Consider the following 18413-nt stretch of genomic DNA (forward strand, 5'->3'; position numbering starts at 1 on the left):
AGAACAGGCATGAATAATTCTCAGTCTGAGTGGGCTTCCTACATGCTCCTTTTTTCGCCCCAGGGTCTCCGAGGTTAGTCTGTTTGCTGTTCTTTACACTGTCACCACTTATTAAGTCTAATTAAAGTCTCTCTTCCCCTTTGAGACTAGAACTTCTCCTGCCTTGTTCAATGGTTAATTGTATTCAACTCTGCATCTGTAGTATGAAAACAGCCATAGATAATACCTAAATGATTATGCATGGCTGTATTCCAATATAATTTTATTTATGGGCATGTGAACTTTATGTGATTTTCACTTATCACGAAGTGTTCTTCTCTTGATATTTTCAACCATTTAAAAATGTAAAAAACATTCTTAGCTCGGGCCTGTATAAAACCTGACAGTAGGCAGGAGTTGCAAAGGAAGAAAAAAGATAAATTACTAGCAGTTAGTTATTTCAGTGAAACAGTTTATCTGCTATATATCAAAGACAAGTTGTTTAATGGGCAATTTAATAAAGTAGTAGGAGTATTTCTGAAGAATGAGAAGCAAAAGAATATCCTTGCTTTTCATTAGGAACTGTAGTACTACAGTTTTAGATAGACTAAAATGTCCTCAGAACATCTGTCACAGTCTCAAGCATCCCTGGAAAGTTTTATTTGGACTAGGGTATGACACCAACTGGAAAACATTAGAAAGAGTAACCATACATTAAAAGGTTAAGTTTATTTAGTAATAGTGATAATAATAGTAACAACTAACATCTATTGAACTCTATGTGCCAAACACTGTTCTTATTTAATCCTTCTAGTGATTATATGAAGAAAGTCTGCTATTATCTCTTGTTTATAGATAAGGAAAGTAAAGCACAGAGAGATTAAATAACCTGTCTGAGTGGTAAGGCTAGGATTCAAACTCAGGTAGTCTAACTCAAGGCTGAAGGAATTTAATAAAAACTAACAGATGTACTGAGTTGCAGGAATGAAAATGCCAAGCAAAATGTTGTTGATAGGTTAAACTTGCTGATTTTACAGATGAGGAAAATCAGTCTTAAAGTTAGCAAAACCTTTTCAAGGTCACACAGCTAATGTAAGATCAGGAGGAGATCTCAGATTTCCTAACTACTAGGTCACTCAGTTTCTTTAATTCTGCTATACTGCATGCCCTTGAAAACTAAAAACTGGGCAGGATAGAATGAGTAAAAACGTTTGGCCAGATACAATTTATGTAGGAACACACACAAAAAACTTCAGTTAGAATCTAAAATGTAAAATTAACTTAAAGCCACTCTGAATAAGATTTGAATTATAATTAAAACAGAAATTAAGTTGTATGTACATTAGGCCTCAATAAAAGTTTTTTAAAAGACAAATTAAGTTTTAAGTCCCTTATTTTTATAAGGAGACTGGGATAAATAATAGGATTCTATTGACATCGTTCAAATTAAAAGAGGGAGATGAATCTTAAGCTTGTTTTTTAAGTAACTTTTTTTAAAAGATTTTATTTATTTATATGACAGAGAGATCACAAGTAGGCCGAGAGGCAGGCAGAGAAGGGGAAGCAGGCTCCCCGCGAAGGAGAGAGCCTGATGTGGGGCTCGATCCCAAGACCCTGAGATCTTGACCCAAGCCGAAGGCAGAGGCTCAACGCACTGAGCCACCCAGGCGCCCCTGAAGTGACTTTTTACTGCAAAATAAAATGCACATTGCAAAAATACTTCTTCGCAAAGCATAAAAGGGATAAAATTAATACTCCCATCCAAGCATCTGAGTGAAGGTTTTTAAAAAATTTTTAAACCACGACAAAAGTATATAAAAATCAATTTAGCAATTTTTTTTTAACAATTTAGCAATTTTTAACAAACTACTCTTTTTAGGTGGAGAGTTCCTGTTCATATTCCTCCGTTTCACATTTACCCAACACCTATGCTGGGACAGACACTGCGCTAGACACTGGGGATACACAGTCGAAGAGGACAGTCCGTACTTCAGAGGCTTAAATATATGGAAGGAAAAATATAAACAGATATTTTATCAACAATAACACAAGACTTGGGTCAAAATACACTGAGAGTATCCAGCAGTTGTAACTGTGACGCTAATCTTTTGGAATCCTTAGGGATTTTTCCAGAAACAAACGCTCAACTAGGGTTGGTGCAGTAATTATAGTCCTCGGTTCTTCAAAACCCAAGTTCAGGAAAATTTAGGTGAAAACACTTGATTTTAACACTTGTCGAGTATTTAAGTCTCTCAAAATCACCCTGCTTAGCGAGTTGGAAAGGCGCGGAAGGCTGGAGAAACTATTACGCCGGGACAGAGACTCCAGAAGGGGTCACATCCACTTGGGAGTCCCCAAGGGACGCCGGGGGCGGGGGGAAGGGGCGCGGTGCTTGCTGGGACTTGTAGTCTCTATCAGGACGGAGGACACTGCATCTCCATTTATAACGCCTTTCTTCCATTCACGCTTTCTGACCCGACGGATTAAGCCCCATCCTAAAGCACAATTCGACTACTCATTCTAGGCTCACTGTGTTTCTGCCGGTGTCCTTCTGTTCCGCACTCAAACCGACAGACTCAGTCATCCGCCTCCAAGCGATTGGCCTGTTCTCAGTGGTGGGCGGGGCCCTAGGTGGACTGGAGCTCATGATTGGCCAGCATCTGACTAGACTAGGCGTTTTCTTATCCACTTGCGGATCAGTAAACTGTGGTTAAAAAAAAGTGAGTCCTTTACCGCAGTACCCCTCTTCGCCGCGGGAAGTCTCGCGATATTTCGGCTGAAGGGACCTAGCGACGCGTAGTAAGCGGCAAAGGCCAGTGGGGGTGGCGGGCACCGGAGCCGGGAAGGGACAGGTCAGGCGGGGAAGGCGAGCGCGTGCTGTCTGCGCCCCTGGGGCTCGGTCTGGGCCAGCCACCCCGAGCCGAGAAGAACTGTGTGGATTGCGCGGCCCTCCTCCGGGCAGTCGGCCTGGAGTCTCGGCCCTTGAGTCGCCCCGGAGCTTCACCTGGGCCCGCGCGGTCTGTGACAGGTGCGCGGACGAGCGCCGCGCTGCGCCCTCCCGGCGGCCCGCCCCCTCCGGGCCTTGCCCGCCAGGGCTCGGGATGAACTGCGGGCCCCAGCTGAGCGGCTCCGGCTCCTGGCGCCTGTCGCTGCCGCCGTCGCCGCCCAAGAGCGGCCGCCGCCCCTGAGGGAAGGAGGAGGGAAGCGGCAGCTGACCCTGGGCATGAGCCGGACGCGGCGTCCGTTGCGGGACTAGGACGCAGACATGAACCTGCACCAGGTGCTGACCGGGGCTGTGAACCCTGGCGACCACTGCTTCTCCGTGGGCAGCGTCGGCGACCAGCGCTTCACGGTGAGTGAGGGAGGCTCCCGCGTCGCCCGTGGCGGGTCCGCGCCCCTGAGTCAGCCGGGATCGGCCCAGACTCACGGGGCCGAGGCCGGGAATGCCTGGTCGCCCGCACTGGGGTCCCATGGTCTCCCACGAAGGTCCCCGCCCCTAGGACCAGGCGGACCTGGCTTCTGAGAGCGAAGGAGGGAGAAACATGTCCGTCATCGAGGTACTGGGTCGGAAGTTAGAATGTTTTGTAGGATTTTTAAAGTTTCTAGTCTGACGTCCTTGGACTGGGGTGGTTTATCAAAATCGTTTATCCAGAAATCGTTGTTGTAATGTGTATGAGGGCGTTTCGGTATCCTGCTCCATAGGCTTAAATTGTCAAATGTAGAAATAGTTGAGATTGGTTTAATTTTAGACCAATTTAAGATCAAGTATCTTTGTAATTTAAAAAAAAAGTGGGTGTCTTATAACAATTAATTGTTTGCTACCAACATCTAGCGCTGAGTAATCCAGTGAAAACATTGTTTTCATGTAGTTTTCTTCATATTCACCAAGGAATAACTTTGGAAAGAGGAGATTTTTCATAAGTAATTCTCTCCTGTCATCCTTTGGATTCCATATGTAACAGTTTAGAAATCCTGGGAAACTTTTGTTTATTTTAGATTGCTCACATTAATTACTAAAAGTTGCATTACAGTTTTTCCATAAAACTTTCCTGGTGTGTAGTGGTAGGTCCAGGTTAAGATTTACTGAACGTGACTAGTTTTTCATTGGTTTTCTCAGATACTAGAAGGAGGAAGTCCTCAAACTTCTAGCTACTTAACAGTGCGGTGGCATTTTCTGCTTTATAGTTTTTATAAATGCATATGATACCCATTGTCTAAACGTATTTATAATACTGAGGATATTTGCCATAACTTGTGTTATCTCTTCGTTAAGGATAAAAGTAAAACTTAATTTTACATAAGCAAGTGAAACTAAGTAAACAGCCCAACAGATCCCCTAGGGTTTCTTCTGTTTTACTTATGAATTATTTTGTGGTCTTTGTCAGTCAAAATAAATCTTAGATTAAATAATAGTGATAATTTAACATGGTATAGAAATTTCATATCTAAATTGTGCTTTTAGATCTGTGACAACTAAGTACTCATTCTCAGAGAGAGTATGTACCTCCTCTGTGGAGAGATTCATACATACCTTAGCTTGCATTTGACAGTAGCAATTTTGAGATTCTGATGCTAAATGTTAATCTAGCCTGAATGCTCAGGGGAAGAGTGAACTCTGGGGGTCTTAGTGAGCTACTCTAGACTCCCTATAGCTGGACATTGCTCTCTGCTCTTGGTATTAAGATGGAAGAAATAAGCAGCATCCTAAGGGGGTTCTCTAGTGGGAGATTATAGGATGGTAGCATCTCCTAAAGTTGTATGAGTGCTTTCTCCAATGCAAATTCTAGCAACTTTTCCTTAGAAAGCTTTTGGTATCTATGCCATAGTGTGAACTTTAAAGTACATACAATATACTGGCCTAGGTATACACCTAGATGACCCCTCTAAGTGTTTATAAAAACTTGGTGTTATTTTAAAGAAGAGGTGAGCTAATAAACCAGAGCTTCTATGTGGTTATTATACACCATCATGTAGCTTCTTTTGTGACCTTATTTTTAAAATCTATTTCCATAGACCAGATTTTTTTTTTAAAGTTTTATTTACCTATCTTAGAGAAAACGAGCAAGCAAGGGAGAGAGCACCTGCGACCCGCATTTAGTGGGGGCAGGGGCAGAAGGAGAAGGAGTGAGAGTCTTAAGCAAACTCAGTGGGCCCTAAGCCTGAGCAGGACCTCAGTAGGATAGGGGTTAGGGAATAGGGGCTCAATCTCTCCACCTTGAGAGCCATCCTGGAACCAAAACCAAGAGTTGGACCCTTAACTGATTGCCCTCCTCAGGTGCCCTCCATAGACCAGAGTTTAATCATCTCCTACCAAGCCTACTGCAGATTTCTCTCACGTCTCTGGAAGGATTCTAGTAAATTAGATAAAAATAAATTTTTCATTTGTTTAGTATAAAGATACCCTAGTTCTCTGTAATTTGGGTTGTAGTTTAGTGATTAACAATCATCTACTTCCTTTGTACCCAATCCATCCTTGACCCTTTAACATTATGTTGCTTGTTCTATTACAAACTAAGTTTCTTGCCTTCAGTTTCCTCTATACCATATATATACACCTTTAATTTATCTCTTTTGAAATTGCTTGTTTTTCATGTTAAAAAGCAGATCTGTTTATTTTTGACTCCTTCAATTTTTTTTTTTAAAGATTTTATTTATTCACTTGACAAACAGAGATCACAAGTAAGCAGAGAGGTAGGCAGAGAGGAGGAAGCAGACTCCCCCCTGAGCAAAGAGCCCGATTCAAGGCTCGGTCTCAGGACCCTGAGATCATGACCTGAACTGAAGGCAGAGGCTTAACCCACTGAGCCACCCAGGCACCCGACTCCTTGAATTGTTTTTAAATGCTTCTGATTTTGACTTCTTTGATAGAAGATAGCAGACATTAATGGTATGTACAGACTTAAAAAAATCTCAAAATTTCAGTTTGACTTGAGGGAGAGACATGAGATCTTCCATTTGGAGGCCCCTTTGAAGAATGATTTTATTTCTCTTGCACTTCATGCCTTTTGTGAAGACATCCTGTGTTTGTAATTCCTCCCTTCTCATGTTTGCTGATAACTTACCTGTTCTTGTTTTGAAAGATTGCAAGAAATGAGATCCTGTTTCTCAAAGGAAGTCTGACAGGTTTTAAATTGAAATGAAATTGAATGCCAGCTCTCATGGATTCTAAGTTTTAAAATATGTACTTACTGATATAACTTGTTTGTCTAAGTATTAGCTAACATCTTACTGCTAAAACTGACATGGAGTATTTTGACTTCCTTCTTAGTCTAAGAACTTCTAGTAGACAGTGACCATGTGTCTTGTGCTGTCAAACCACTTTATTTGTACTTTCATTATATTATTAACCAGTATTGCCTTGTGTCTCCTATGGTTTCATTATGACCATCTAGAACAGTGATTAAGGTATTGGTGGCTCCTATTAGTAGAGTTATTATTTGGGTTTGATTTCCAGTCTCATCCTTATGTTTAGCTGTACATCTGTCTGCAAGTTCTTTTAAATTCTTTTTTTTCCTCATCTGTAAAACGGGGCCAGAGTAGTACCTATTCATAGGGTTTTTACATGAAAAAGTGTTAAGTTCTGTTCATTGTTAGTATATGTAAACCCCTCAAAAATGTCAATTATTATAAAATCAAAGTTTTTTTAAAAAAATATTTTATTTATTTATTTGACAGAGAGAGAGAGATCACAGGTAGGCAGAGAGGCAGGCATAGAGAGAGGGGGAAGCAGGCTCCCTGCCGAGCAGAGAGCCCAATGTGGGGCTTGATCCCAGGACCCTGAGATCATGACCTGAGTCGAAGGCAGAGGCTTAACCCACTGAGCCACCCAGGCACCCCTATAAAATTAAAGTTTTACTCATACTAATGCTTGGCACATAAATATTGGTTGAATTGATGAATAGTACTTAAAGAAGCCTTGTTGCAATATAATTAAACGTCTGTGTTTTAGGATAGCTTTAATAATTTAGATTTGAGTCCAAATAAAATAATTCTATTAAAGTTCCTTTAGACTTTGTTCAGTCACTTCTTAGCAATGGTTTTCCTGCACACTAAGCAAAAATTCTTTATTTTTTCTTTCTTTACCTGAATGCTTCCTTCAGTCTTTTTTTCCTTGTTAATTTCCTGCTATTTATTAGAGTGAAAATATGTGAGCAAACTGGTCCTGATCTGTTGACAACTTTTGTTTTTAGAATAAAAAATGTTTTGTTTATGAAAGGCAAATAGTTAAAAAGAGGCACCGTTAGTTTGAATCTAGATTTTCTAGTATTGCTGTGCTTACTGATGACATGTGCTTTAATATACAATAGATTTTTTTCTTCTCATTTCATTGTTTATGGTTAGTGTTGAAACTGTTTCAAATGAAATTGAAAAGGAGCTAATTCATAAGAGACAGACTGTGTTAATATTTAGGACTTCCTGTCTCTAGTTTGTAATTTAAACATCTTTGCTATAGGAAAGAAAACAAACATGTTAGAGCTCCAGGCTTCCTTTTGTGTTAGACAACCCCATATTCACTGTCAGGGGACCCCAATTAGAGGTCAAAAGACTGATGCAGCTATCTGGTTGGTAGAGAAGTAGAGGCTAAATTAGCATTCTTCTTCCTATGTCTGTCATGGTAAGCATCTTTTAGTTTAGCTTTTTGTTTTGTTCACTCTAGGGAAACCTTTATAAGTGGGAGGATAGAAAGGGGTTTTTTTGTTGTTGTTGTGTGGGGTTTTTTTTTGGAGGGGACTTACAGGTCTTTGTAAGGGGAGAGAATATAGGAAGGGAAGATACTATTTACATCTGGAAAGAGATTTTTGTGGTTCTCATATGCCATCACAAGTACATCAGACTTCTTAAAAACTGGCCTATTTTATAGAACTTCCCTATGACCCTGCAATTGCACTACTGGGTATTTACCCCAAAGATACAGATGTAGTGAAAAGAAGGGCCATCTGTACCCCAATGTTTATAGCAGCAATGGCCATGGTCACCAAACTGTGGAAAGAACCAAGATGCCCTTCAACGGATGAATGGATAAGGAAGATGTGGTCCATATACACTATGGAGTATTATGCCTCCATCAGAAAGGATGAATACCCAACTTTTGTAGCAACATGGACAGGACTGGAAGAGATTATGCTGAGTGAAATAAGTCAAGCAGAGAGAGTCAGTTATCATATGGTTTCACTTAGCAGAACAAATAGCATGGAGGACATGGGGAGATAGAGAGGAGAAGGAAGTTGGGGGGAAATTGGAAGGGGAGGTGAACCATGAGAGACTATGGACTCTAAAAAACAATCTGAGGGTTTTGAAGGGGTGGGGGGTGGGAGGTCAGGGTACAAGGTGGTGGGTATTAGAGAGGGCACGGATTGCATGGAGCACTGGGTGTGGTGCAAAAATAATGAATACTGTTATGCTGAAAATAACTTAAAAAATAAATTTTAAAAAAACTGGCCTATTTTAAAATACTGAGTTTTAAATAGTATTAAAGTACCTTTAAGATTACTGAAGCAAAATTAAACTTCAACATTATATGTTTAAAAATGAGAAAAATGTTAATTACAGTATTTTACAATTCAAGTCATTTAACCATGACATATACCAGGAAGGAATTCCTTAGAATATTTACCTGGTATGGTTGGTAAAAACAGAACAGTGAAAACAAGAAATCCAAGTGTTTTACAGAAATCACAATACTTCCAAGTTTGAATACCAGCTGTTACAGACTTGGATAATTTTTGAAATTTTCTGTCACAATTTTAAGTAAGAAATTGTGATTTATATGCTTGATAGCACGTTGAATTCAGTTCTTCCTGGGCATCTTCTTTAGTCTCAAAATTAGTAAACCTAATATTATAGGTACCCAACAAAAGAATTTTCACTTGTTAATTTAATTTTCATTGATTAGTAATAGATGGTTCTCATTACAGATCTCTTGACAGAAGCATCTAATGTATCAATTATCAGTATATGCACATTAATTTTGGAGACCAAATAGCATGGCAGTTTATTTGATAAATCAGTGCTATTCTTATGGTTTTGATAATGTCATACAATATAGTCAGGACACCTTGGAGGGAAATTTTGAGAATTTATTTTAGAAAAATCTGTCAAACTAGTTTTAAATTTGGTCTTAGAAATACCATGTATTGTATTACTTCTTAGAGTTTTATTTAAACCAGGTTGATGGATTGTTTAAAGAATAAAGTGGTACATCCTTAGCTCACTTTAAAGCTGTTTTCCCTGTTTTTTTTTTTTTTGCGGGGAGAGGGCTTGGTATATTTCCATGCTTTTTACCTCATCATGTTGTATAAGCTACAGAGAAGACTGAATTAATTTTAATAGTCTTCTAGAACTGTGCATAAGAAGATGTGTCTATTTTAAGTGATTCTTGAGTGATACCCAGATTAGATTATCTGTATAGATTTATGTCTCCCCTGCCACCACTGCTTTATTGAGATATAATTGCCTTATATCATTGTTTAAATTTAAGGTCTACACTGTGATGATTTGCTACATGCCTATGTTACAAAATGTTTATCACAGGCTAGTTGACATACCCTTTACTTTGCATCTTTACTATTTTGTTGTTGTTATGGTGAAAACATTAAAGCTTTACTCTTAGAGCAACTTTCAAGTATAGTACAATATCGTTAACTACGGTTACCATGCTGCACATTAGATCCCTGGAACTTATTTATCTTACAACTGAAAGTTTGTACCCTTCGACCAAAGTCTCACATTTCACCACCCCACAACCCCTGGCAACCACCATTCTTTTCTCTATCAGTATAATGTTTTTAGATTCTGTGCATAATTGAAATACATATATTCGTCTTTCTCTCTTTGACTTATTTCACTTAGCATTATGCTGTCATGGATGTCACCAATGTCAGGGTTTTCTTCTTTTTATGGCTGAATACTGTTCCATTGTGTATATATACCCTATTTTCTTTATCCACCCATCTGTAGTTAGACACTTAGGTTGTTTCCATGTTGTGGCTGTTGTGCATAAACACTGCAGTGAATATGGGAGTGCAGGTATTTAATTGAGATAGTCATTTTATTGTCTTTGGGTATATACCCAGAAGTTGGACTGCTGAATAATATGGTAGTTCTATTTTTAATTTTTAGGAACCTTCTTACTGTTTTCCATAGCATCTGTAACAGTTTACACTCCCAGCAAGAGTACGTAAGAATTTCCTTTGGTCTGTGTCTTCACCAACATGTTATCTCTTATCTTTTTGACAATAGCCATTTGGTGATGTCTCTCTGTGGTTTTGATTTGATTTCCCTAAGGATTAGTGATGAAGAACTTATTTTCATGTACCTACTAGCCCCTTGTATATCTTTTCTTGAAAAATATCTATTCAACTTCTTTACCTTTTTAAAATTCAGATTGTTCTTTTGCTATTGAGTTGAATGAGTTCCTTATATACTTTGCATATTAATTCCTTATCAGAGATGGTTTGCAAAATTTTCTCCCATTCTGTAGGTTGACTCTGCACTTTATTCTCTTTTGCTTTGCAGAAGCTTTTTAGTTTGATGTGGTCCTACATGTTTATTACTGGTTTTGCTGTTTGTGCTTTTCATGTCATATCAGAAAAGTCATGACTAAGACCAATATCAAGGAGCTTTTTCTCTGTGTTTTCTTCTAGGAGTTTTATGGTTCAGTCTTACATGTAAGTCTGTGATCCATTTTGAGTTGATTTATGTGTATAATGTGAGATAAGTGTCCAGTTTATTCTTTTGCAATTGGATGTGCAGTTTCTCAACACCGTTTATTGAAGAGACTGTCCTTTCTCCATTATGTATTCTTGGTGCCTTTGCTGAAGATTTAGTTGACCATATGTGTGTGGGTTTGTGTCTGAGCTCATGATTCTCTTCCTTTTTTGTTCATGGTGCCTGTCTTTATGCTAGTATCATAGTGTTTTGATTACTATAGCTTTGTAATATAGATTGAAATCAGAAAGTATGGTGCTTGAGCTCAGTGGCTCAAGCTTAGTTCTTTTTTAAAAATTTTATTTATTTCTTTTTTGTACAATTAGCCGACATAAAATATATCATTAGTTTTTGATGTAGTGTTCGATGATTCATCAGTTGTGTATAACACCCACTGCTCATCACCACACATGCTCTTCTTAATACCCATCACCCAGTCACACCATCCCTCCATCCGACCCTCCCTTCTCTAACCCTCTTTGTTTCCTGGAGTCCAGAGTCTTTCATGGTTTTTCTCCCTCTCTGATATCCCATTCAGTTTTCCCTCCCTTCCCCTTGGTCCTCCAGACTATTCCTTATGTTCCACATATGAGTGTCAGGCTTAGTTCTTACTCAAGATTGCTTTGGCTTTTTGGTGTCTCTTGTGGTTACATATGAATTTTAGAATGTTTTTTGGCCTGTGAAAAATACTATTAGAATTTTGATAGGGATTGCATTGGATCTGTATATTGCTTTGGGTAGTATGAACATTTTAACAGTAGTCTTCCAATCTAGGAACACAAGATATTTTCCCATTTATCTGTGTCATCTTCAATTTCTTTAATCAGTGTCTTACAGTTTTCGGTGCACCTTTTTAAAATTTATGTTAAGTATTTTACTTTTTGATGTAAGTTGTTTTCTTAATTTCTTTTTTGAAAGATTCATTGTTACCATGTAGAAATGCAACAGATTTTTGTGTATTGATTTTGTATCCTATGACTTCATGGAATTCATTTGTTCTAATTTCTTATTTTTTGGTTGAGTCTTTAGGGTTTTCAGTATATCTTGTTAAATGTAAACAGAAAGTTTTTTGTGTTTCTTTCCTATTTGGATGCCATTTTTATCTATCTATCTATCTATCTATCTATCTATTTATTTATTTATTTTCATGCCTGAGTGCTCTGGCCAGGACTTTTCAGTACTGTTTTGAATAGAAGTAATGAGAGTAGACATCCTTGCCTTTCTCCTGATCTTAGAGAAAACCTTTCAGCTTTTCACCATTGAATATGGTGTTCATATTGTGGGCTTGGCATATATGGCCTTTATTAAACTGTCCTTAAATCTCAGGGATGAATCTCACTTGATTATGATGTATAATCTTTTTAATGTCCTTTTGAAATTGTCCTTTTGGAATTGAAATTGTTAAGGATTTTTACATTTATGTCAATCAGGGTTATTGCAATGTAATTTTCTTTTCCTATAGTGCCCTTGTCTAGGTTTGTAACAACATAATGCTGGCCTTGCAGAATGAGTTTGAAAGTATTCCCTCCTAAGTTTTTTGGAAAGGATTGGCCTTAATTCTCTTAAAATGTCTGGTAGACCTCGCTGGTGAAACCATCTGATCCTAGGCTTTTATTTGTTGGGAGGTTTTCATTACTGAATTAGTTGGTGTATTATATTTTCTCCGTTTTAATTTCTGAGAGAGAGAGTATTGATAGTGATAATACACAAAAACTAACGCCCTTAAGGAAGGGGATGGGAGGATGGTTAACCTTAATATTTTCTTAAGAGTGCAAAGAATTCCTGACACTAGAGAATTTGAGAACCATTGGTTTATAGTATTCCATTGTATGATTATACTGCAGTTCATTTGTGTATTCCATTGTTGGTTGATGTTTGGATTGGTTCTACTTTGGGGTGTTGATGAATAGTTATGAATGTTCTTGTTCATGTGTTTTAGTGTATATATGGACACATTTCTGTTGGGTATAAACTTAGAAGTCGAATTGCTGGTTATTGTGTAGGCATGTGTTTAGCTTTCCAAAGTAGTTGTACCATACTAATTTACATTCTTGTCACGGTTATGGGAGTTCTGGTTGCTTTATGGTCCGGATAAGATATTCTTTTTTTCTTTTTTTTAAGATATTCTTAATTATGGAAAGAGATTAGAGAAAAATTATTAAATTCATGCCAGTGTTTGTTTATAGGGCATTGAGTGATAGCATAAAGAATAAGTAAGAGTATGTCCTTTCCCACTAGTTATAACTTGGTTTCAGTCTTAGTTGTGCCTCCAGCTGGCTCTGAGACTTGAGCCAATTACTCAGTCTGTCTAAGCTTAAGATTTCTTAGCAGTAAAATGGGGTGATTATTGTATAAAGTACTACACAGAATTTGTTGTAGGGATTAAATGGGTTACGGTGAAAAGCACTTGGTGCCAAAGAGAAGAAAATAGGCCCAGAAGACTATACGTGAGTAAAGATAAAAGAAAGCAAAAAAAAAAAAAAAGTGGTAGCAGTGTTTGTTTTAACTTTTTGAAAACAATTACTTAGGTTTTATATGTTTTCATTACTACATAGAAAATAACTATATTTAGGATAATTTCATGCCTAGAAAAAGTTATAAAATAAAAATAGTACAAGGGCATCTGGGTGGCTCAGTTAGTTAAGCGACTGCCTTCGGCTCAGGTTATGATCCTGGAGTGCCAGGATTGAGTCCTGCATCGGGCTCTCTGCTCAACAGGGAGTCTGCTTCTCCCTCTGACCTTCTCACCTCTCATGTTCTCTCTCTCTCTTTCTCTCACATATATAAATAAAATCTTAAAATAAAATAAAAAAAATAAAAATCATACAAGGAACACCCATGCTCTCATTACTTAGATTTGGCTATTGCCAATAATGTACTCCCATTTTCTTTATCATTTGTGCTCCCCAGACCTGTGTGTGCCTATATAATTTTTTTTTCTGAATACTTTGAGGATGTTATGTATGTTATAATTCTTCACCCTTAAATACTCCAGTCTCATTTCCTAATAAGAGGAATATTCAGTTACATAATCACAGTATCTATACTTATCTATTTCATAAATTTACATTGATAAACTTTTCGCTAATGTATTACCCATGTTTGGGTTCTGTTACTTGATATGACAGTGTTCTCTATAACGTTTTTACCCCTTCCAGTACAAGATTCAGACTATGATATCACATTTAGTTATCACGTCTCTTTAGCATCATTTCTCTTGTTCTTTATCGCTTCAACAGTGGCATTTGAAGACTTTAGTACTTCCCTCCCACTTTTAAAAAACAAACCTTTTCTCATTTCACATTTGTCTAATGTTTCCTCCTGATTAGATTGAGCTTATGACTTCTTGGCCCAAATTCTGCCTAGATGATGTTGTGTCCTCTAGGTATCCCAGTTGGAGGTTCCTGATATCTGTCACTTGGAATGTTAATTTTAATGACCACTAAAGGTATTGCCTAATTTCTCCATTGTATATCAGATTTTCTTTTCTCTTTGCAACTAATAAGGAGTATGTGAGAAAGCCTTTGAAGACCCTGCAAATATCATCAGCCTCATCATCATTTTCCCCTACATTGACTATACACTGATGATGATTCTTGCCCTTTTTGCACCTTCTTTCTGATATAACAGAGTGTTCTATGCCCCTATTGTACTACCCTGCTATAGTGCTGCACTGAGCCATTTCTTCAGGGAGCCCTGGTTTCTTTTAGTAGAGAATGCGATTAGAGGCCAAGATCAGGGAACTAAGTGATCTCATCGCTTTTGGGATATCTGCTTCTTGGCCTTTTAATAGTATAGAACTAGCGCATATACACGTGTATATGCATATAGCAAGCTAGTATGCACATACATACACATATACAAACATGTATTTCCATGTGTACATGGAAATATGTGTATTTTGGAAAACATGATTTTATACCAGTATTTCCACTTCCATAACAACCTTGCTTGACTCTTGTATATTTCCTCTTTTATATTTTTGTTCCTTTTCCTTACACAGTGAGATCCTCGGCTTATTTGCTCATTTCTGTAATATATCCAAAATAGTTTCAGAATTGCATTGTCCATACCACTATAATTAAAAAACAACCTACAAAAACATTCAGGATTTGTTTGTACTTCTCCCCACCCTGCCTGTGAGATAATAGACAATACATGTATTGGTCTCTGTCCCTAGTTTCTGGCACAGAATTCCTGACACTTCAAAATTTCTAAGTGATAAGAACATTAGGAACATCACTTGTTATAATAATGGCTCTTTTTTTTTCTTTTCTTTTCTTTTTTTCTTTCTTTCTTTCTTTTTTTTTTTTTTTAGTAACCTCTGTACCCAGTGTGGGGTTTGAACTTAGAACCTCAAAATCAAGAGATACATGCTCTGCTGACCAAGCCAGGCAGGTGCCCCCTAATATTTGTGTCTTGACACTGGGTCCTACCACAAATCCTTATAGTTTATAAGGGTACTAGGAGCATCTTTTGTTCTAATGAGGAAAATCTGGGTAAGCTTCTGGATGGCTCCTGGTGTGGTCACCAGGCAGATCAAGCCAAGGTCAGAAGCTTGGAATTTTGAGCCCTACCTCCCATTCTCCATAGACTAGAGAGGCACTGGAAATGGAGTTAATAATTAATTATGGCTGTGTGAGGAAGCTTCCATGAAATCCCAACAATATGTTGCTGTTGGGAGCTCCCAGGTTGGGAGCTCCGTGTACCAGGTGGGTGATGCACACCAGCTGTATGAGGACAGAAGCTCCGTGCATGCAACCCTCCCCAGGTCTCATCCTGTGTGTCTCTTCAACTGGTCGTTTTTCTCTATTCTTATCAGGCCTTTTAATAAACTGGTAAATGTAAGTAAGTGTTTACATGAGTTTTGTAAGCTGTTTTAGTGAAAAATCAAATCCAAGGGAGGGGAGGTCATGAGTACCTTTGACTTTGTAGCCAGGTTGGGCAGAAGTAATGGGTAATCTAGGGTCCCACTACTTGAGATGAGCATCTGAAGTGTAGGACAGTTTCAGTTAAGACTGAGCCCTTCACCTGTGGGATCTGACACTATTCTCAGGTAGATAGTGTCAGAATTGAGTTCAATTGTCAGATACCTAGTGGGTGTCACAGAATTGTTTGATGTGGTTAAAAGTTCCCACATCTGTACACAAAAGTATGGTGAATATGGTAGTAGTGTGCAAGTAAAGGAGAAACATGTGAGGTGGACTAGTTTTTTCCTTTTCACTGCCCAAGACTGAAAATATGGGGTCAAAATCAGTGTTCGGAAAGTTGCTTGGTTCCTTTAGCCCTTCTTTCTTTTGGTGTGGGTAGGTAGTCATTTGAAATGTACTTAATTCCTTTGTTTCACCATACCCTCCCCCACTCTGACTGATTTATCTTTGAATATGCATTATGTTAATATGTTTTCAAAAGTCATTTTTTCCTGTATCTCTTCTACTCCATCCTCCCCACCTTTGTAGATAATCAACTTTATTATTCCCTAGTTTTATCGATCCTGTGTTTTTATTTGTAGTAAACGGATTCATATTCCTTGACTCTTACCCAAAAAATGACATATATGTCCTTCTGTACTTTGCTTTTTTTTTTTAAATATTTTATTTATTTATTTGACAGACAGAGATCACAAGTAGGCAGAGAGGCAGGCAGAGAGAGTGGAGGAAGCAGGCTCCCCACAGAGCAGAGAGCCAGATGCAGGGTTCCATGCGGGGCTCAATCCCAGGACCCTGGGATCATGACCGAGCGGAAGGCAGAGTCTTTAATCCCCTGAGCCACCCAGGCGCCCCTGTACTTTGCTTTTTTTTTCACATAATAATATCTCATGGAAATCACTCCATGTGAGTCATAGATGGCTTCTTTCTCATACTCCATTGTGGATATTTACTATAGTTTTTTTTTTTTTTTCAGCTAATCTCCTATATACAGCAGGCTTTTTAGGAAATACATTTACAGATTCTTGAAAATGATTAAGAAATGGAACATAAATGCAAATATGGTTTGAGTCTTTAGTCCATCCTATGTTTAATTATACAACCAAATAAAGTGTAAAAATTTAAGTTCATGAGTCAAAAATACCCAAAGATCTTTATTCTAACCCCTGGCATAATAGTTAGCTCATGAAGTGTAGACTGCAATTGGTTATTTCCCTTTTTTCCCCCCATGTAGTAGCTTATTGTCATCCATTAGTTATAACTCTAAGAGAAGAAAGTGAGGACTGAAAGAGATATTCCAGATAAGATCTGTCATTTCAGTTGATTTGAAGTTTACCAAAACTAGAGAGAGAAAGCTTTGTATATTTTAGTACTGTCACTAAGAGAAAGTCAAATGACAGGCTGTATTAGTGTATTACAACTGCAGCAACAGAACAAGAGTAGTTCAGAACTGGGTTAATCTGTGAATGATGAAGGGTTAATTATGCAGTAAATTGGTATCTTCCTCTCTGTACCGCTAAGTGTTTCTGGGCTAACTATGCATTTTGCAACTCTGCAGATGTTTAGTACTTGTATTAAACAGTAATTTTCTGAGGAACTTCAGGATGAATACAAACAATTCAGAAAATCGAGAGCTGTAGTTGATTAAAAATAGTTGCTATACAATATCTGAAAGTAGGTAGACAATTTTAGGTATGGGAAAAGGAAGGCAAAGTTATGAAGACATGTTTAAATATATATATATATATGTATATGTATATATACATATGTATATACATATATACATATATATATGTATATACATATATATTTATATTCATTCATTCATTCCAGTTGATAGACCTAAAATTTTTTGTTTAATGAATAGGAAATCTAAATTGTGAACATTTGTAATTTGACACAATATTTTGGGATATAGTGACTATTGGTATTTTATCAAAATTTAATATTGAGGGGAAAAATCAGTTTCTAAAATACTAAGATATTTAGAGTATTGCAAATGAAAATTTTTCTTAAAATAAGTTTTTGGAATTTATTCTTGCTAATAGTCTTATGACAAGCCTTGTGATCCTACCATGGATATTTATATAGGTGAGCAGGCCATCATGAGATTTTTGTTTGTTTGTTTACTAAGCCAATTTTTTCCGCTATATGATGCCAGTAGAACCAGACTTGATTGTCCCTAGTTACTTTTAGGAAAATTCTAGGCAAGGATACTTAACTAGGGAAGGCCTCATGGTGTCATACATACAGCACTTAGGTCAAGAATCAAAAGAGATCAAGATTCTAAAGCCCACTCTGCCACTAAGAAGTTATATCAGCCTTATTTAGGCCTCATTTTCTTGTCTGTAATGTGAGCAGATTTATTTGTATGTTCTCTCAAACACCTTTCCAAATATTTTTTGCTGGCACATACAGAAACATTTTGGCCTTAGTAAAAATTCAGGTCATAAAGTATACATTATTATTTTCTACATTAAGTAAGGTATATGTGCAAGTGCGAAAGTGAGAGAAAGTAAATAATTACTAATACTTTAAGAACCTATATTTGGTTGGGAAAAAGTTTGTGTTAGATGTTTTGTTCTCAGTGTCATACTTCATGGTGGCTTATATGAGTAAACCCCAAGAAGAAAACCATGAAGAAACTCCTGTGATCTAAGAAGTTAGACAAAAATATACAAAAAAAATTCTGGTTGGAAGAGTTCTGCTAATTGTAAAGTTCAAAAAGAGCTATAAAATGCTTGCTAACAAGCCTTGAACTATACCTTTTTATTTGTTTGGTCATGGTGGCTGTTTTTT

General features: G+C 37.6%; 1 protein-coding gene across 5 annotated transcripts in view; it reads left to right on the top strand.

The window, feature by feature from the left end:
* The first annotated feature begins 2745 nt into the window (after positions 1–2745).
* DMXL1 (Dmx like 1) overlaps positions 2746–18413 on the top strand; it is a 126009-nt gene continuing 110341 nt past the window's right edge. For 4 of the 5 annotated variants that reach the window (XM_082724146.1, XM_082724145.1, XM_082724142.1 and 1 more), the window contains exon 1: positions 2754–3331. In XM_082724146.1, the coding sequence (XP_082580272.1) occupies positions 3245–3331 (87 nt within the window). In that variant the 5' untranslated portion in view covers positions 2754–3244. Of the gene's footprint in view, positions 3332–18413 lie in introns of all 5 variants that reach the window. The other variant, XM_082724143.1, reaches the window with a different exon arrangement.

The sequence above is a fragment of the Mustela nivalis genome, assembly GCF_964662115.1.
Source record: "Mustela nivalis genome assembly, chromosome: 3".
Lineage (NCBI taxonomy): Eukaryota > Metazoa > Chordata > Mammalia > Carnivora > Mustelidae > Mustela > Mustela nivalis.